Genomic DNA, 17,088 nt, shown 5'->3' on the forward strand with positions numbered 1-17,088 from the left:
AGAGCATTGTGAACAGAGGAAAGCCATAAGCGGGAGCCAGAACCTGAGAAGCTTCAGGTGCTGTACTAATAAGTTTAGTTTTTATCCTCAGGATGATGGTGAACAACTTTGCTTAAATATGTTCCATTCAGCTGTAAGAATCCCAGGAAAAACTTCATTGACATATATATTTTTTAATAACAAGAAAACTTCTTAATGAGGCTTGATTGTTGCTCATGTTGGTTCTATCTCTGTTTTCCTTATGATCACAGAAAACCCAGAAGTATCCATACGAGGTACTAGTTGCATCAAGCTGATTTACTGGCTATATTATAATCTTCTAGGTCTTTAAGCTGCATTACCAATGGGATTTCTGTTAGTGTAAATGTGACTTGTTTTCTAGTGCCATCTGGTGTTCTGTTAGGGCACTGATTATTACTTTTCAAAAGAATACAAATAGTAACCAGGACATCTTTAAATGCCAAAATATACTGTTTAAGCGTATCCTTAATTGTAATGAATGATATAATAGGATAGTAAGTATTAGTCTAAATCAAAGAAAAATTTCAGGAAAAGTCCTAGATTCAAATGCAATTATAACACACACAAACTCTCTCTCTCTCTCTCTCTCTCTCTCTCACACACACACACACACACACACACACGCGCGCGCGCAGCAAAACACATTCCCTTTTTGCAGGCACGGGTATTCTGTTGCTTCTCAAATTCGTTTAAAGACTCACAAACTGTCAACTAATAACTGACACTTGATCTATGTTAAATCAGCCACATGTTGTTTACTCTTACATTCAATGAATTATTCAAGCACCTCTTTTTAAGAAGCTCCAAGTCATTTTTGACGCCTGTCTTTCTCTCATACCTTGTATCCTATCCATTAGCAAATTCTAGTGACTTTACGTGCAAATGCATGGAGAATCTACCCACCACTCACTTCCACTACCCCACATCCTAATTCCAACCATTATTACCTCTTGGCATCTCCTAAGTGGTCTCCCTGCTTCCAATCTTGCACCCCCAGAGCCAGAATGAGGCTTCTGAAACATAAGGCTCATCATATCAACCTTCTGCTCTGAATCTCCCAGTGGCCATCTCGCTCAAGATAATATACAAAACCCTTACGGTTGGCAGCTTTCATAGCCCTGTGTGATTCAGACCCTGTGAGCCTTTTGATCTCACCCACTCCTATCCTTTCCCCTCCCACATTCCCCACCTGCCACACTGGCCTCCTCACTGATCTTCACACATGCTAAGCACACTCCCTCAAGGGCTATGGATGTGCTCTTCCATCCCTGGACTTCCTTCTCCCGGATGCTCCCTCAGCTCATTCCCTTGCATCTTCAAACGTTACTGTCCCAGAGGCCTCTCCACAGAGCAACACCCCTGCCCACGGTCATTCTCTTTAGTCTTTTCCTGTTTTACATTCCTTTTCATACTTATCACTATTATATTCTAATTTTTAACAATTACATATCTAACCTCCCACCCCCCGCCCCAAACACACATATACTAAATTACAAGTACCAGGAGAACTGGGACTTAGTTTTTATTGACTGTGTTAGCCCCAGTGCCTAAAATAGGGCCTGGCACATAGTAGGTGCACAGTATGTACTCAATAAATGGATGAATAAAAGTAACTGTCTGAGTTTGACATCTAGTAAGCTGTTTGTGCACTGCATTCCTTTGTAGTTCATGCATTTTGTGGTTGTGGGAAGATGGAATATATGGGAAAAGGTGACATCCAGTGGGGAGAAACAGCTACAGCAACCTTATCTAAAACAGAAAGACTGATTCAGTTTAAGAATCTGGCAAATACGCTATTGTTCAACATAGTACTAGAAGTCCTAGCAACAGCAATCGGACAACAAAAAGAAATAAAAGGTATTCAAATTGGCAAAGAAGAAGTCAAACTCTCTCTCTTTGCAGACGACATGATACTTTATGTGGAAAACCCAAAAGACTCCACCCCCAAATTACTAGAACTCATCCAGCAATTCAGTAATGTGGCAGGATACGAAATCAATGCACAGAAATCAGTTGCTTTCTTATACACTAACAACGCAACTGTAGAAAGAGAAATTAGAGAAACGATTCCATTTACAATAGCACCCAAAACCATAAGATACCTTGGAATAAACCTAACCAAAGAGGTAAAAGATCTATACTCTAGGAACTACAAAACACTCATGAAAGAAATTGAAGAAGACACAAAAAGATGGAAAAATATTCCATGCTCATGGATCGGAAGAATAAACATTGTGAAAATGTCTATGCTACCCAGAGCAATCTATACCTTCAATGCCATCCCGATCAAAATTCCAATGACATTTTTCAAAGTGCTGGAACAAACAATCCTAAAATTTGTATGGAATCAAAAAAGACCCCGAATCACCAAGGAAATGTTGAAAAAGAAAAACAAAGCTGGGGGCATCAAGGTGCCCGATTTCAAGCTATATTACAAAGCAGTGATCACCAAGACAGCATGGTACTGGCACAAAAACAGACATACAGACCAATGGAACAGAATAGAGAACCCAGATATGGACCCTCAACTCTATGGTCAAATAATCTTTGACAAAGCAGGAAAAAACATGCAATGGAAAAAAGACAGTCTCTTCAATAAATGGTGCTGGGAAAATTGGACAGCCACATGCAGAAGAATGAAACTCGACCATTCTTTAACACCATTCACAAAGATAAACTCAAAGTGGATGAAAGACCTCAATGTGAGACAGGAATCCATCCAAATCCTAGAGAACATAGGCAGTAACCTCTTTGACATCACCCACAGCAACTTCTTTCAAGATACATCTCCAAAAGCTAGTGAAACAAAAGCAAAAATGAACTTTTGGGACTTCATCAAGATAAAAAGCTTCTGCACAGCAAAGGAAACAGTCAACAAAACAAAGAGGCAACCCACAGAATGGGAGAAGATATTTGCAAATGACACTACAGATCAAGGGCTGGTATCCAAGATCTATAAAGAACTTCTCAAACTCAACACCCAAAAAAACAAATAATCAAGTCCAAAAGTGGGCAGAAGATATGAAAAGACACTTCTCTGAAGAAGACATACAAATGGCTAAAAGACACATGAAAAAATGTTCATCATCATTAGCCATCAGGGAAATCCAAATCAAAACCACAATGACATACCACCTTACACCAGTTAGAATGGCAAAAATGGACAGGGAAAGAAACAATGTTGGAGAGGTTGTGGAGAAAGGGGAACCCTCTTACACTGTTGGTGGGAATGCAAGTTGGTACAGCCACTTTGGAAAACAGTGTGGAGGTTCCTCAAAAATTTAAAAATAGAGCTACCCTATGACCCAGCAATTGCACTCCTGGGTATTTACCCCAAAGACACAGATGTAGTGAAAAGAAGGGCCATATGCACCCCAATGTTCATAGCAACAATGTCCGCAATAGCCAAACTGTGGAAAGAGCCGAGATGCCCTTCAAGAGATGAATGGATAAAGAAGATGTGGTCTATATATGCAATGGAATATTACTCAGCCATCAGAAAGGATGAATACCCAACTTTTACATCAACATGGAGGGGACTGGAGGAGATTATGCTAAGTGAAATAAGTCAAGCAGAGAAAGTCAATTATCATATGGTTTCACTTATTTGTGGAACATAAGGAATAGCATGGAGGACACTAGGAGAAGGAAGGGAAAAATGACGGGGGCGGAATTGGAGGGAGAGATGAACCATGACAGACTACGGACTCTGAGAAACAAACAGGGTTTGGGGGGGGGCGGAATTGGTTAGCCCGGTGATGGGTATTAGGGAGGGCACGTACTGCATGGAGCACTGGGTGTTATACGAAAACAATGGATTGTGGATCACCACATCAAAAACTAATGATGTGGGGCGCCTGGGTGGCTCAGTCATTAAGCGTCTGCCTTCGGCTCAGGTCATGATCCCAGGGTCCTGGGATCGAGCCCCGCATCGGGCTCCCTGCTTGGCGGGAAGCCTGCTTCTCCCTCTCCCACTCCCCCTGCTTGTGTTCTCTCTCTCTCTGTCTCTCTCTGTCAAAATAGATAAATCTTAAAAAAAAAAAAAACAAAAAACAAAAAACTAATGATGTATTGTATGGTGACTAACAGAACATAATAAAATTAAAAAAAAAAAAGAATCTGGCAAATAGGGCCTATTTTGGAATAAGCCCTATTTCAAACCCATGACTCTCTAAAAGGAAAGGACACAGAATTATTAATTCTAAGTAAAAGCAAAATATTCTGCTCTTATCAGCAGTTCCTCATCAATACACCTGAGGGGAGATAACACTAGCAGAAAATCAGGCGACCTGGTAATTCATCCTGAGACAAATTCATAATGGCCATTTAAAAAAAAAAATCTTCACTTCTATTATTATGAAACTAAAGTCTGACTATTAAAACACATTTCATTTTTTTCACTGCATGTTCCAAAAATGGAATATTTCCCCTGCTCTCTTCCCCATAGTTAACAGCACCCTACGAATCTGAGTAAAAAAAGAGGATGGAATTCCCAAAGCAAGCAATGAATTTCAATGGATTTTCAATGAATCTGGGGTAACACTGAGCATTAGAGCTTTTAATTCTAAGACAATTCCTGCATTTCACACCCAATAAAATACTTCAGGGACAAACATCTTTTGGTTGGTACCGTTAGAAACTACCAGTTTCCCACAATAGGGTGTGATGAACCAAGCAAGCGAGGCTGTTCCATGGATTCTCTCCACAGATTCCCTGAAGAAACAGCCCAGAAAGCCCAGCACCCACCACAATGGAAAAGTCCCCTTTGGATCAGAAGCCTGAAGGACAAAACTGTACAGAGTATGGCGGGCAGTGTGGAGGGAGGCATGGTGCCCTAAGGATGAAATGGATCCTCTGAAGAGGGAGCAGCACCGCTGTGAGCAGTAGTCGGGGGTAGGGCTTACGTGTGTTCACTATCTGCAGGAACCAATGCCCACAGTCCACCCTCACCCTGTCTCTACCTTTGTCAGAAGCACTGAGATGGGGCGCCTGGGTGGCTCAGTCATTGGGCGTCTGCCTTCGGCTCAGGTCATGATCCCAGAGTCCTGGGATCCAGCCCCGCATCGGGCTCCCTGCTCAGCGGGAAGCCTGCTTCTCCCTCTCCCACTCCCCCTGCTTGTGTTCCCTCTCTCGCTGTCTCTCTCTGTCAAATAAATAAATAAAATCTTTAAAAAAAAAAAAAGAAGCACTGAGATGGACCTCCCAGGAGCAAACAAGTCAATATGTGAATGAGAAAGACTGATTTGCAGATACTCTCATAGTCTGGGTAGGACATCCCACTACATGAAGGAAAATGTCAGACTCTCTGCCATGGCCTGGCCCCCGAATTTCTCTCTGACCGCACAGCATATACTCTCAGCTTGGTCAGAGTGCTCCAGGTTCTCAGGCTTGGCTGTCCTGCCTCAGGACCTTTGCACAGGCTCTTCCTCTGCTGAGTGTGTTCCTAGCTCAGCATTCACACAGCTGCCTTGATGGTATCCCTAACCTCCAGAAGGACGTTTTCCCCTTACTGCCCTCCCCACCTCCCTCCAGCACACTCTTCTGCTTGGTATCCTTTAGAGCACTATCACTATTTCAGATTTTGTGTGTGCTGCCGGATTCCCGACTGGGATGTGAGCTCCATGAAAGAAAGAATTTTGTCTGACTTATTCTCACCTGCATCCACTTGCCTACAACAACAGGATCTGGCATGCAGCAGGCATGCAAATATTTAAGTGGATAAATAAATTAGTGTATGTTTTTGTGAATGATGAAAAATTGACAGTTTTTTTTAACATTCTGATGATTTACTGAACCTTTTGGTATGGAACAGTAGCCATTTCCCTAAATTATGGTGGTAGAGTATACCTTGGTAACAAGAGTAAAACACTGCATGCTCAAGACTGCTAATTGCTGCTTCCTCTCAATATTTGATGCTCCCTTCTGAAGAACCAGAACCCTGAATTTTAGCTTTACCAATGTACTCTCAGTTAAATGTAGTTCTCCTAAGAAGTTTACTCCTTCTCCTCACTTCCTTCCTGTTATCTGGATGTGGTGATAATGGCTGATGCTTGAATGGCCCTTTTGGAACATGAGGTTAGAGACTAAGGATGGCAGAATGGCAAGAGAGGAACTGGGTCCTTAATGAGCCATTAAATTGGTCCTAGGTTATTTATGTGGATAAGAAACAAACTCCTATCTTGTTTAAGCCACCGAAACTTGAGGTTTTTAAAAACTACATATAACTGTATTTAATTGTAATGGGAATGTGGTGATTTGTAGGGAAGGTCTGAATCCAGCTCAACCGGTGAAGACATAGGAGGGGAAAAACAGGGGGCTGTTAAGAAACCAGGATTTTCCTTAAAAGTATTTATTTCCCTAACCAATATAGGGCAGGAAAACCAGAATAAAGGATAAAGAGGATTTGTTTTTATCTCCTTTCTCCTTTAACTCAGGGTTGGTCTCTGGGATCACTGAGGTGAGACGTGCACTAACATGGTCCCAAAAGCAGCCTCAGTACTACCTCCGTGGTCTCTGCTTTGGAGCCACGACAAGACATGTCCACTGCTCCAAGGCCAACTGAATGATGTGAATCATTTTAGTGAGTTTTTTGTACAGCTAAATTTATACAATCTAAAAAAAAAAACCCACCCTTTATTTTTTAGTTATATGTGTTGTACTTTGGGGGCTAAAAATACCTTTGCTTTTAGAACTGATTATGATAGTACATATGGATCTTTTATTTATTTATTTTTTTTTTTTTAAAGATTTTATTTATTTATTTGACAGAGAGAGACACAGCGAGAGAGGGAACACATGCAGGGGGAGTGGGAGAAGCAGGCTTCCCAAGGAGCAGGGAGCCCGATGCGGGGCTTGATCCCAGGACCCTGGGATCATGACCTGAGCCGAAGGCGGACACTTAACCACTGAGCCACCCAGGCGCCCCCATATGGATCTTTTAAAAGCACGGTTTTAACAAAATCTTAAAACTGGCACACCTTGATTCACCCCCAAATCAACCAACTTCATTGCTAATCAAAGCAATCTGGAGTCCAGATATTTGCATAGTAATAGTAGTAGCAGACTGCATTTATGATTTACAGATAGTTTCATTTTATCTTCCTGTTTTGAAGTATACCCTGTGAGGCATTAAGAATCATGATCCTTATTTCTGGATGAAGAAACTGAAAGTGAACGTGTATTTAACACTTGGAACACTTGTCAGTCCTGTGCTCCAAGCAGCATGGGTATGACGATCCCCGCATCCACTGAGCTCTGACACGTGAGGTCACAGAGGGGACCATGTAATCACTCTGGTTTCTTTAGGGATGACAACAGCTGTCTTCTTCTTACTCCAGTGTCACTGACTCAAGTTTTGGGTTTCCCAAGGATTTCCATCCTAAGAGTTCTATCTGGGTCTGGTTCTTTCTCCTACAATTTGGGTTTTATAGAGCCTGTAATGTCTGTTCATATTAATCCTCTGAAATTAAAACATAATAGAAATTCATTCAAACAATATACACTAAGTGCCTACTATGTGCCAAGCACAGGAAATGCAGCAGTGAGCAGAACAGAAAAAATGTGTCTTCATGGAAATTTTATTCCAGTGGGAGGTTCAGACAATAAATACTGAAGAATTAAACTATCAAATATAATCACATGGTGTTACAGGGAAAACAAAGCAAGGAAACAGGGTATGGAAAGTAAGGGGTTTTTAACCTCAAATAAGGTTAGGGAGGTTCACTAAGAAGGCTACAGTTGAGCAAAGACTGTGGCAAGCCATGTGGGTGCTGGGGTAGAAGAGTCAACCTGGAAGGAACGGTCACTGCAAAGGTCCCGGGTCCTGTGCGTGCTTGGCGGGGAAGCCCGTGTAGCTAGAGCAGAGTGAGCAAAGGACAGAGAGTATTATAGGATGTGATGTTGGGGAGGAAACCAAGAGAAGACAGAGAAGGGAGAATGGATTTTATGAGGGCTTGTAAACCACGGCAAAGGACTTCGTTTTATTCTGAGGGATATACGAAGATGCTGGAGGCACTGGGCAACATGACACAGCTTAGGTTTTAAAGGGGTCACCGTGGCTACTGTATTGAGAAAGATTATAGAGACAAAGGTGGAAGCGGGAAGACCAGTTAGGAGGCAACCGGAACAATGCCGGCAAGAGACAGTGGTAGCTGGGAGCTAGGTGGTGGTGGGTGTCGGGGGCAGGAGGCGGTGGAATTCTGGATGTGCTGTGGGGGAGAGGACTGACAGGACTTGCTGAGGGAAACACAGGGAGGCATGAAAGAGATGCTTCGTAGGAGGAGCGGGCTTCGAGGGGGAAGGTCAGGAGTTCAGTTTACACCAGTTAAGTTTGAAGTGATTATCAGATGTCCAAACGAGGTTCTCCGGCAGACACCGGGTAACGGTAACCCAGGCTGCAGGCGAGTGTGGTAATCCTTGGCAGACGGGTATTTAAAGCGAGGAGATTAGGTCAGATCACCGAGGGAGTGTGTGCAGATGGAGCAATGCTCTGAGGACTGAGTCGTGGGGCACTTGAGTGCCAGATGGTCAGGGAGATGAGGAACAGCCCTCCAAAGAGGCTGAGAAAAGCACACACAGCAGAGAGTAGGAGAAAAACCAAGAGGATGTGGTAACCAGCAAGCCAAGTGAAGGAAGCATTCTAGAATCGAGGAAGTGATCAATTCTACACTTGATCTTAGCCAAAAGGCTGAGAAGCGATCAACTCTAGCAAAAACTGATGATACCCTCCTCCTTGATTTGTTTTTTCTCCTTAGTACAGTTGTCCCTCCTTATCTGCAGGGGACCCATTCCAAGACTCCCAATGGATGCCAGAAACCACAGAGAGTACCAAACCCTATATATATATACTATGTTTTTTCCTACACATACATACCTATGATAAAGTTAAATTTATAAATTAGGCACCATAAGAGATTATTATAATCAATAATAAAATAGAACAAGTGTAACGATACACTATAATAAAAGTTATATGAATGTGGTCTCTCTCTTTCTCTCTCAAAATATCTTGTACTCATCTTACTTAAGATGCTGTGAGATTAGAAAATGCCTACGTGATGAGATCAAGTGAGGGGAAGGACACAGGCATTGTGGCGTAGCATTAGGCTACTAGTGACCTTCTGACCTTTCTGACCTAGGTCAGAAAGAGGATCATCTGCCTGCTGACCACATCTGACCGCGGGTCACTGAAATCGTAGAAAACAAAACTGGGGAGAAGGGGGCTACTTACTTACCACGATCAGAGTATGTCGTGGTGTCCTGGCAGATCAGGAAGGTGGGGCAGCATGGAGAACTCGGGTCATGACTGAGCTAAATCCCAGTCATCTATGTAGAAAAGTCAACAGTTTCTAACACCGACGAGAAAGTTGACAAGTATCTATTTAGAAATGTGTAGGTAAGTACTAGAAGAAACAGCTAAAAGAATCTCAGGGATGGGCCTCATAGACAGGGATTAGGGAGGTAGAAGGCTGCTGTGTTTCATTAAAAGTCATACTTTTAAAACTGTATCTTGGCATTGCTTTCATAAAATATTAAATACATGGGGCGCCTGGGTGGCTCAGTCGTTAAGCGTCTGCCTTCGGCTCAGGTCATGATCCCGGGGTCCTGGGATCGAGCCCCGCATCGGGCTCCCCGCTCTGTGGGAAGCCTGCTTCTCCCTCTCCTACTCCCCTTGCTTGCGTTCCCTCTCTCGCTGTGTCTCTCTCTGTCAAATAAACAAATAAAATCTTAAAAAAAAAAAAATTAAATACAACGAGTCAGGAAAAAAAAAAAAGCATGACTAAATGCCTAGTTCCCAGCCTACGGGCTATAAAATTACAGCCAGAGGCCAGCAACTCTGTATGCTCACCAAATAATTATACACTAAGACCATGTACATGATGTATATTATAACATGTTATAATATCTTCTCAAATGTAGACACTGCTTTCATCACTAAAAATTAAAGGCTTTTCTGAAATTGTAATGTTCAATCATTAAAGATTTTATCATTCAAATATTAAAAGCAAACAGAACTACCCTATGACCCAGTAATCACACTACTGCGTATTCACCCAAAAAATACAAAAACACTAATTCAAAGGGATACATGCACCCCTATGTTTATAGCAGCATTCTTTATGACAGCCAAACTATCAAAGTAGCCCAAGTGTCCATCGATAGATGAATGGATAAAGAAGATGTGGTATATATACAATGCAATATTATTCAGCCATAAAAATAAAAGACTGTAATCGTGCCATTTGCAACAACGTGGATAGAGCTAGATAGTATAATGGATGCTAAGTACAGCAAGTCAGTCAGAGAAAAACAAATACCATATGATCTCACTCATGTGTAGAATTTAAGAAACAAATGAGCAAGGGAAAAAAATATAGGGATAGAAACACACACAAGTCAATAAACAGATTGTCAACTATAGAGAATAAACTGATGGTTACCAGAGGGGAGGCAGGTGGGGGAGGTTGGGGATTAAAGAGCACACTTATCATGATGAAAAAATTAATTAATTAATTAAATGATATAAAAAATATTTGTGAGGGATAAAATTAGTAGCCTTACTATTTAGAGATTCTTATTGTCTAAGCTTGAATTAAATACTGAAAAATAAAAATGTCCACAATTGGAAAGAATAAAGGGAAGGAGAATATGCAAAAAAAAAAAAAAGCATAAGCACTATTCCATGATCATCTATATAATTGTTTAACTTGGTTCCTCACTCCAAGTAAGCTAAGGAATCTTTGTAAGAGCTGAGTTAAAATTCTATTGGGTTATTTAATTTATTAGAATCCCACTGTAATCAGCTGTGGGAAGGGAGAGATGATTCTTTCTTTATGGATGTAACCTTCTTCGCATGTCCTTCCAACAACTCAAGAGTTCCTTATAAAAAGAGAACATGTTCTAGTAATTTCTGGATCTCTATTCCTGGCACGGATGTTAACATAAACAATAATATTTAACATTTCCTAAGTGCTTTCCCTGCGCTACACATTGCTTTAAGTACCTTACACATATTGTCATTTAATTACTATCGTAGAAACAGGAGTCTTCTGGTCCCTGAACTTGGTACTATTTTATTCCCATATCACAGAGAGGAAACTGAGGCACAGAGGGCAAGGAATTCTCAGACATACATATAGTGAACAGCAAAACCAGGATTAGAAACCAGGCTACCTCTTTAGAGACTTTGCTCTTAATGTTTATGTAAATATTGATAAATGTTTGTTGATAAAACCATTGAAATAATAAACCCAGAGGCAATTTCTTTTCACTGGTGATACAAAATAAAATCACCATGTTATTCATGAATAGTGTGATGATTTTCTTCCTATGTATATTTGAAAGGCAGTTTATTTGATGATCTCACCTTTTTCTTTTATTTCTGGATCATCTGTTTTTCTATTTGTTTCTGAAAAGTAAAGACAAAACAAAGTAAGTATTGTGAAAGTCCCCATTCGTTATCTCAAAATATAGGACCATATTTAAATGAATTCAAATAAATATAATTTAAGAAAAATATTTCTGGGCATAGAATTCCAATTTTCCTAAACCCTGAATTCTTTACACATGAAATTTGTTACAAAATATTAAGATTAGACTCATATGAATTGCTTTTAAAAGTCACCAGGCTTATACTTATAAAAGTAACCAGGTGTGGGCGCCTGGGTGGCTCAGTTGGTTAAGCGACTGCCTTCGGCTCAGGTCATGATCCTGGAGTCCCGGGATCGAGTCCCACATCAGGCTCCCTGCTCGGCGGGGAGTCTGCTTCTCCCTCTAACCCTACCCCCTCTTGCGCTCTCTCTCTCACTCTCTCTCTAATAAATAAATTTAAAAAATCTTTAAAAAAAAATGTTTAAAAAAAAAAAGTAACCAGGTGTGAGGCACCAGGCTAAGTATTCCTCATTAATAGGAAAGTAGGGCTGTGGGTCATCTCCTCCAAAAGTGCCTCTGTGGGTATAAAGGCAAACTGGAGTGGAGTGAAGCCCTCACCAAAGCTTGTTCAATATTGACACTGTCTCCTAAAACCAGAAGACTTTAACAGCCACCATGTGCTTTAAAGAAATGCCGCATGTCCCCCTCACTGGGGTGACACCAGTCTCACTTCCCCAAGGACTTCACACATACACATCTGGAACACTAAGGGTTGCTGCACTGAGCCCAGGTGCTGAGGAGCCGAGATGGGCCAGACAGCCCACCTGTGTCAGCCTCTCACTAAGTTAACCACAGTCGTAGTGTCTCTCCCACGAATGGGACCGTGTGCAGTAAAACCCACCCAGAACCTCGACCAAACAACATCCACCTTACATGGAAAACTATGGCACATGACCTGACCCTGAGCTTATAAGTTCATTTCTGCACTATCTCAGATCTGGCCCACTGTTTCATAGAAGTTGGGGTCTAGCTAAATTTCACGGTAGACCAGTTGATTATATAGTTCCTGTAGGTACTCATCTAGCTTTGGGTATTTCTAGGAATGCGTGTATAGGCATGTGTGTGGGAGTCAGGATAGTGCAGAGTTTGGGAGACTGATACAAAATCAGACTCAGTTCTTCCCCCAGAGCAGACCGGGCCGTGGGGTGAGATCAGGGGTACAACCACTGAACGCTCGATTTTTTTGCTCGCCGGCTTCCTCCATACATTCCTATCAAACACTGCACTTTTTAGAAGTGACAAGTAAATGGGAGGCAGGCTTCCGATACAAGGGAGGGCTTTTTATAGGTCAGGCGTTTCAAGACACCAATGGAGAGGAAGGGAATGACCTGTGAAAGCTGCAGAGTGCAGGCTCAGTCTAAGTACATCGCGCCCCCCTACTGCCTCCTGCCTCCCTAGGGGGAGGTCTGTCTCCCTCTGTGCAAAGGAAGAAGCTGAGGCTGGGAAAGTTGAGTGCCTGACCTATCAAGGTCAGCTGTTTACATCATTCCAAAGCATATAATCTTCCCACAGTGCCCTTCCCGACCTTCCCTGAAAGAGAAACGGGAGATAGGGACATGCAGACTTTGCCTCGTGCAAAGAGTGGGTTTTATCAAGTTGACTGGCACACTCTTCCTGCCAGTGCTGCAGGACGTACACGGGATATTTAAAAACAAAAACAAAAAGCCATTCTAGATCTCTGTCGAATGTCCTAGAATTTCTGATCGTATTAACCATAACCTCCTTTATCAAAAAGTTAGGCAGCGCATCATTTCATAGGATGCACTCTCGGAGGACACAGGATTGGGGAAAAACATCAACACACAATCCTGGTCCCCAAGGAGCCCTTCCAGGGCTACCAGCAGTGCCTGCAGGAAGGCTGTGCCCCTCCACGTTCTCCAAGAATCCGTCGCCTGGCATGGGGCTGGGGTCATCAGAAAACGTAAGCACGAAATGCAAGTTGCTAACCTGACTAGAGAGAACAGGTGGGTGCTACCCACGAAGAGGAGTTTAGGGCTCCCCACACATCTTCCCGCCCCCAGGGGAGAAATAAGGAAGGAGGAGTGGTTTGAATGGGTCCCATTTTAAATGGGTAGGAGGGCCCTGGCCAGGCACCCTCCGGGGAACAAGGGCCACCATCTTTCTTCCTCCCCAGCAGCAGTAGTTACGAGAGGGCAGTGAGCCTGACCGAAGAAGGTCCAGGCCAGACTTCCCCAGCTCTGGGCAAGAGCTCTCTCTCTCACGTCCCCTTCTGCCCTTCACCTCACACCAACATGTGGACATCTGTGACTCGTGTTTGGATATGGGGAAATGAGCAGAGCAGGCATTTTGGCCCCTCTGATTTTCAGTGGGTAAAAGCATTTTCAGAGATCCAGCTTCCTTCACTAGTATTCTGCAAAGCTCACGGTAAAGTGTTACTCTGCTTTACTTTATTCTCTGTGTACACATGCTTTATTCTCTGTGTGCTTTATTCTCTGTGTACACTCGCTTCCCTGGGAGACCCATGGGGACCTTGCCGTGCCCCAGAGAAGGACTTACTGGATGCTTACTGGGTGCCAGGCATTGTTCTAAGCACTTGCTGCAGACGATCCCATCAACCCCATGAACCCTGGGAGGTAGTTTTAATTTTATGGATAAGGAAACTAAGGCTTAGAGAGGCTCAGGAATCTTGCCAAAGGTCACAGAACAGGTAAGACTGATTTAGAAAGTATCCTCTGTAATAATACTTCAATCACACTCTGTATGTTCCAATGACGGGCAGTCTCCAAGTTAAAGGGAGCTATCTGCTCAGTCCAATTCTGAAAATTACCCACGTCCAAGTTCACTTGTAACTCATACTTAGGGTTTAAGCACTCGTATCCAAGAAGAAAGGTGTAATGCAATCCCTAACTGTACTTACTTTTTTCCCCCCTCTCAGGATAAGGAAAACCTTACTAAAAAGAACGGGATCTTAATCGTTCAAAAATGATCATACACCATTAAAGAAAATCACTTAATATCCTAAACTCTATGCTGTTCCAGTACCCGTGCTTCCCTGCTTACTGACCAGTTCTTCTTGGCCCTCAGGCACGTCCAAAGCTAATTTCCACCCGGGCCCAGTTGCCTCGCCAGTTCCTCATGTCCCTGGCATCTGTGACTCTCCAGGACTCCGTTTCCCGGTGCTGGCCCACTCAGCCAGCCACAACTTTCCTGTCCCCCTTCTCTGTCTCTCTGCCAGTACTTCCTGAGGTCGCCCGTCCACCGTCACCTGGACTATTACTTGTTAGTCTCCGACCTGCTCTCCTGCCTGCATTCTGGCCTCCCTCCAACTGTTTCCACCTGCCACCTGTTGCCCACGTGCTCACCATGAAGGACCATGGCTGGCAGGTGTCTCCACCTCTCTGCCTCTCAGTTTCCTTATCTGCAAGCAGGGATAAGCCCCACCTGCTGGGAAAACGCAAGTGACCGACACACACAAAGCGCTCAGCAGAGGCAATGCAGTCAATAAAAGTGGGTCTGTTTATGGTTCGTCTCCCCCTCCGATTTCGCTCAGCATAATACCCTCCAGTTCCATCCACGTCATTGCAAATGGCAAGATTTCAACTAATGATGTAATGTATGGTGATTAACATAACATAATAAAAAAAAAAGTGGGTCTGTTTATCCTGAGTGAGTGAGTCTGAAGTCTCCTTCTGGCATGCCGGAGGAGAAAACAACACTTCCTGGATCCCGGAGGCTTCTTCCCTACTTGTCTAGTTCTCCTTTTCTGCCCCAAGAATGAAGATGTAAAGAGAACCTATCGTACCCTCACCTGCCCTTCTACCTGCTCAGACTCTTTCGTCTTCTCAACTACGATGGAGTTCATGTCCTCATGGTACAATGGTCATGGGGGAGCAGGAGGCTGTAGGGGAGTGGGGCTTGCCTCACTAGGGAATTACCAAAACTGCTAGGTGCTAAAAAAACCTACAAAGGATGGATGCACGGGCTATTTCAGTTTAATCTGGCTCCCGGCAATGTAGCATCAGAGTAAATGTTAAACAAAATAAACATCACCTATTAGAAATAGGTTAAGAAAGGGTCGAAGGTACACCTTCGTGATTTCAGTCATCAAGGATACTGTAATATTCTAATATACTAGTTAAGTATAAAATGAACTGATTTTGTTATATAACAAAATAATAATTCAAAATAATGACAATATAGAGAAGAATTCTGCATTTTATTGCACTCAAATAACATTAAACAGAAGACATTTACATTATTTTTAGAAAATCCATTGATATTGCCCAGCGTGGCTCGTATTTGTGAAGACAAGGCTCATTAATTCAGATATTTGGAATCAGAAAGTATTTGAAGTTGACCACATTATAACGAATCCTCAGTTTCCAGAGCTCTAGAGATTATATACAAAAATCCAGCAAAATTCTACTCATTTATCAGTTCTATGTCACTGCTAAGTTGCCCTATAAAAAAATAAGGCTTTATAAAAAGTAGTGTTCTATAATTCACAATATGAATTAAGAGCTTTATTAGAATTTGAGTAGCAACTCCGTATTACCCATATCACAGCTTTAGAAAATTATTGCTTTTCTTAGTAACTCAGTCTTCTGGATTTCACTACCCACTGGGTCAGCATGCATCACTCACTATGTTGTAACTACGATCTATAAGGATAAAAATATAAAATCTCTCTGATTGTAACCCTAAAAGCAGGGGAGAAAAAAGTCATCTTATCTTAAAACAATGTTAACATAATCAAGAGCTATCCCTGACATGGAAATGAAATTACTTCTTATGGCTTTTCCTTTGATTTTAATAGCTCATGGTCCTTTCAAAATGATGTCACTACCTTCTTTTCCTAACAAATGAGTATTTTCATCACAGCAACTATTGCTGAGCCCAAATAAACCACTTTAAAAGTAGAAGAAACTCTTCAGGGTGGAAAAGAAAAGGCTCATACATTGCAAACAGCAGCAGGAAAAGCGGCTTGTGTGTACCTTCCACACGCCCTACATCAACCCAGCTAGAGGCATCATTCTCTAGTAAGATCACAGGGCCGTCTCCAGTGTTGTGAGGGCATAACTCAATTAGCCAACGGCAGAGCAACCTTTAAGATGTGCACCGGCAATTTATACAGGTTTTCTAAAATTTCAACAAATACCGAAGGGACAAAGCTATTCTATGATTGATCCGAGGTGCCCGACAGCGTTTTTGCATGACAGAGCAGGCCATTCCTTTGCCTATATCCTAGCAAGGAATTTTAACTGTTCCCCCTCGATCTGAAAAATAAATTAACCATGATAACTTAAGACTTGCACCGAAATATTCAACTTTTCTCATCAGTGAGCTACCAGCTCCAGGAACCTCAAAATTTGAGTTTTACCCTGAACACTCGAAGCCAAGGTAGAAACGTCTTCTAAGGATATCAGTGCGGGTATATCCAGCTCCAATCTTCACAGCTAACCGTGACCGTCAGTAGCGGGCCTCGGAGTGCAAGCGTGGGGCACTCTTCATGGCTTTGAGGTCACATTTATGCCGTTTACACAGGTCAGTCCAACAGACGTAGGGGTAATTACCAGTCATATACACAGTAAAACCCTGCCAAGACAAATGCTACTACATCGTCAATATAATCAACTGTTATCTGAACAACACACATAAATGTAGGTAAGATCGGAA

The 17,088-nt window shown here is 42.4% G+C and overlaps 1 protein-coding gene and 1 pseudogene across 1 annotated transcript in view; both read right to left on the reverse strand.

Annotated features, from left to right (window-relative positions):
• Positions 1–17,088, reverse strand: part of ASPH (aspartate beta-hydroxylase) — a 220,427-nt gene that overhangs the window by 112,848 nt on the left and 90,491 nt on the right. The window contains exon 14 of the mRNA XM_044914635.1: positions 11,387–11,428. Coding sequence (XP_044770570.1) covers positions 11,387–11,428 — 42 coding nt within the window. The remainder of the gene's footprint in view (positions 1–11,386; positions 11,429–17,088) is intronic.
• LOC123324810 lies at positions 8,584–8,719 on the reverse strand (annotated as a pseudogene).

The sequence above is a fragment of the Neomonachus schauinslandi genome, chromosome 4 (assembly GCF_002201575.2).
Source record: "Neomonachus schauinslandi chromosome 4, ASM220157v2, whole genome shotgun sequence".
NCBI classification, from domain to species: domain Eukaryota; kingdom Metazoa; phylum Chordata; class Mammalia; order Carnivora; family Phocidae; genus Neomonachus; species Neomonachus schauinslandi.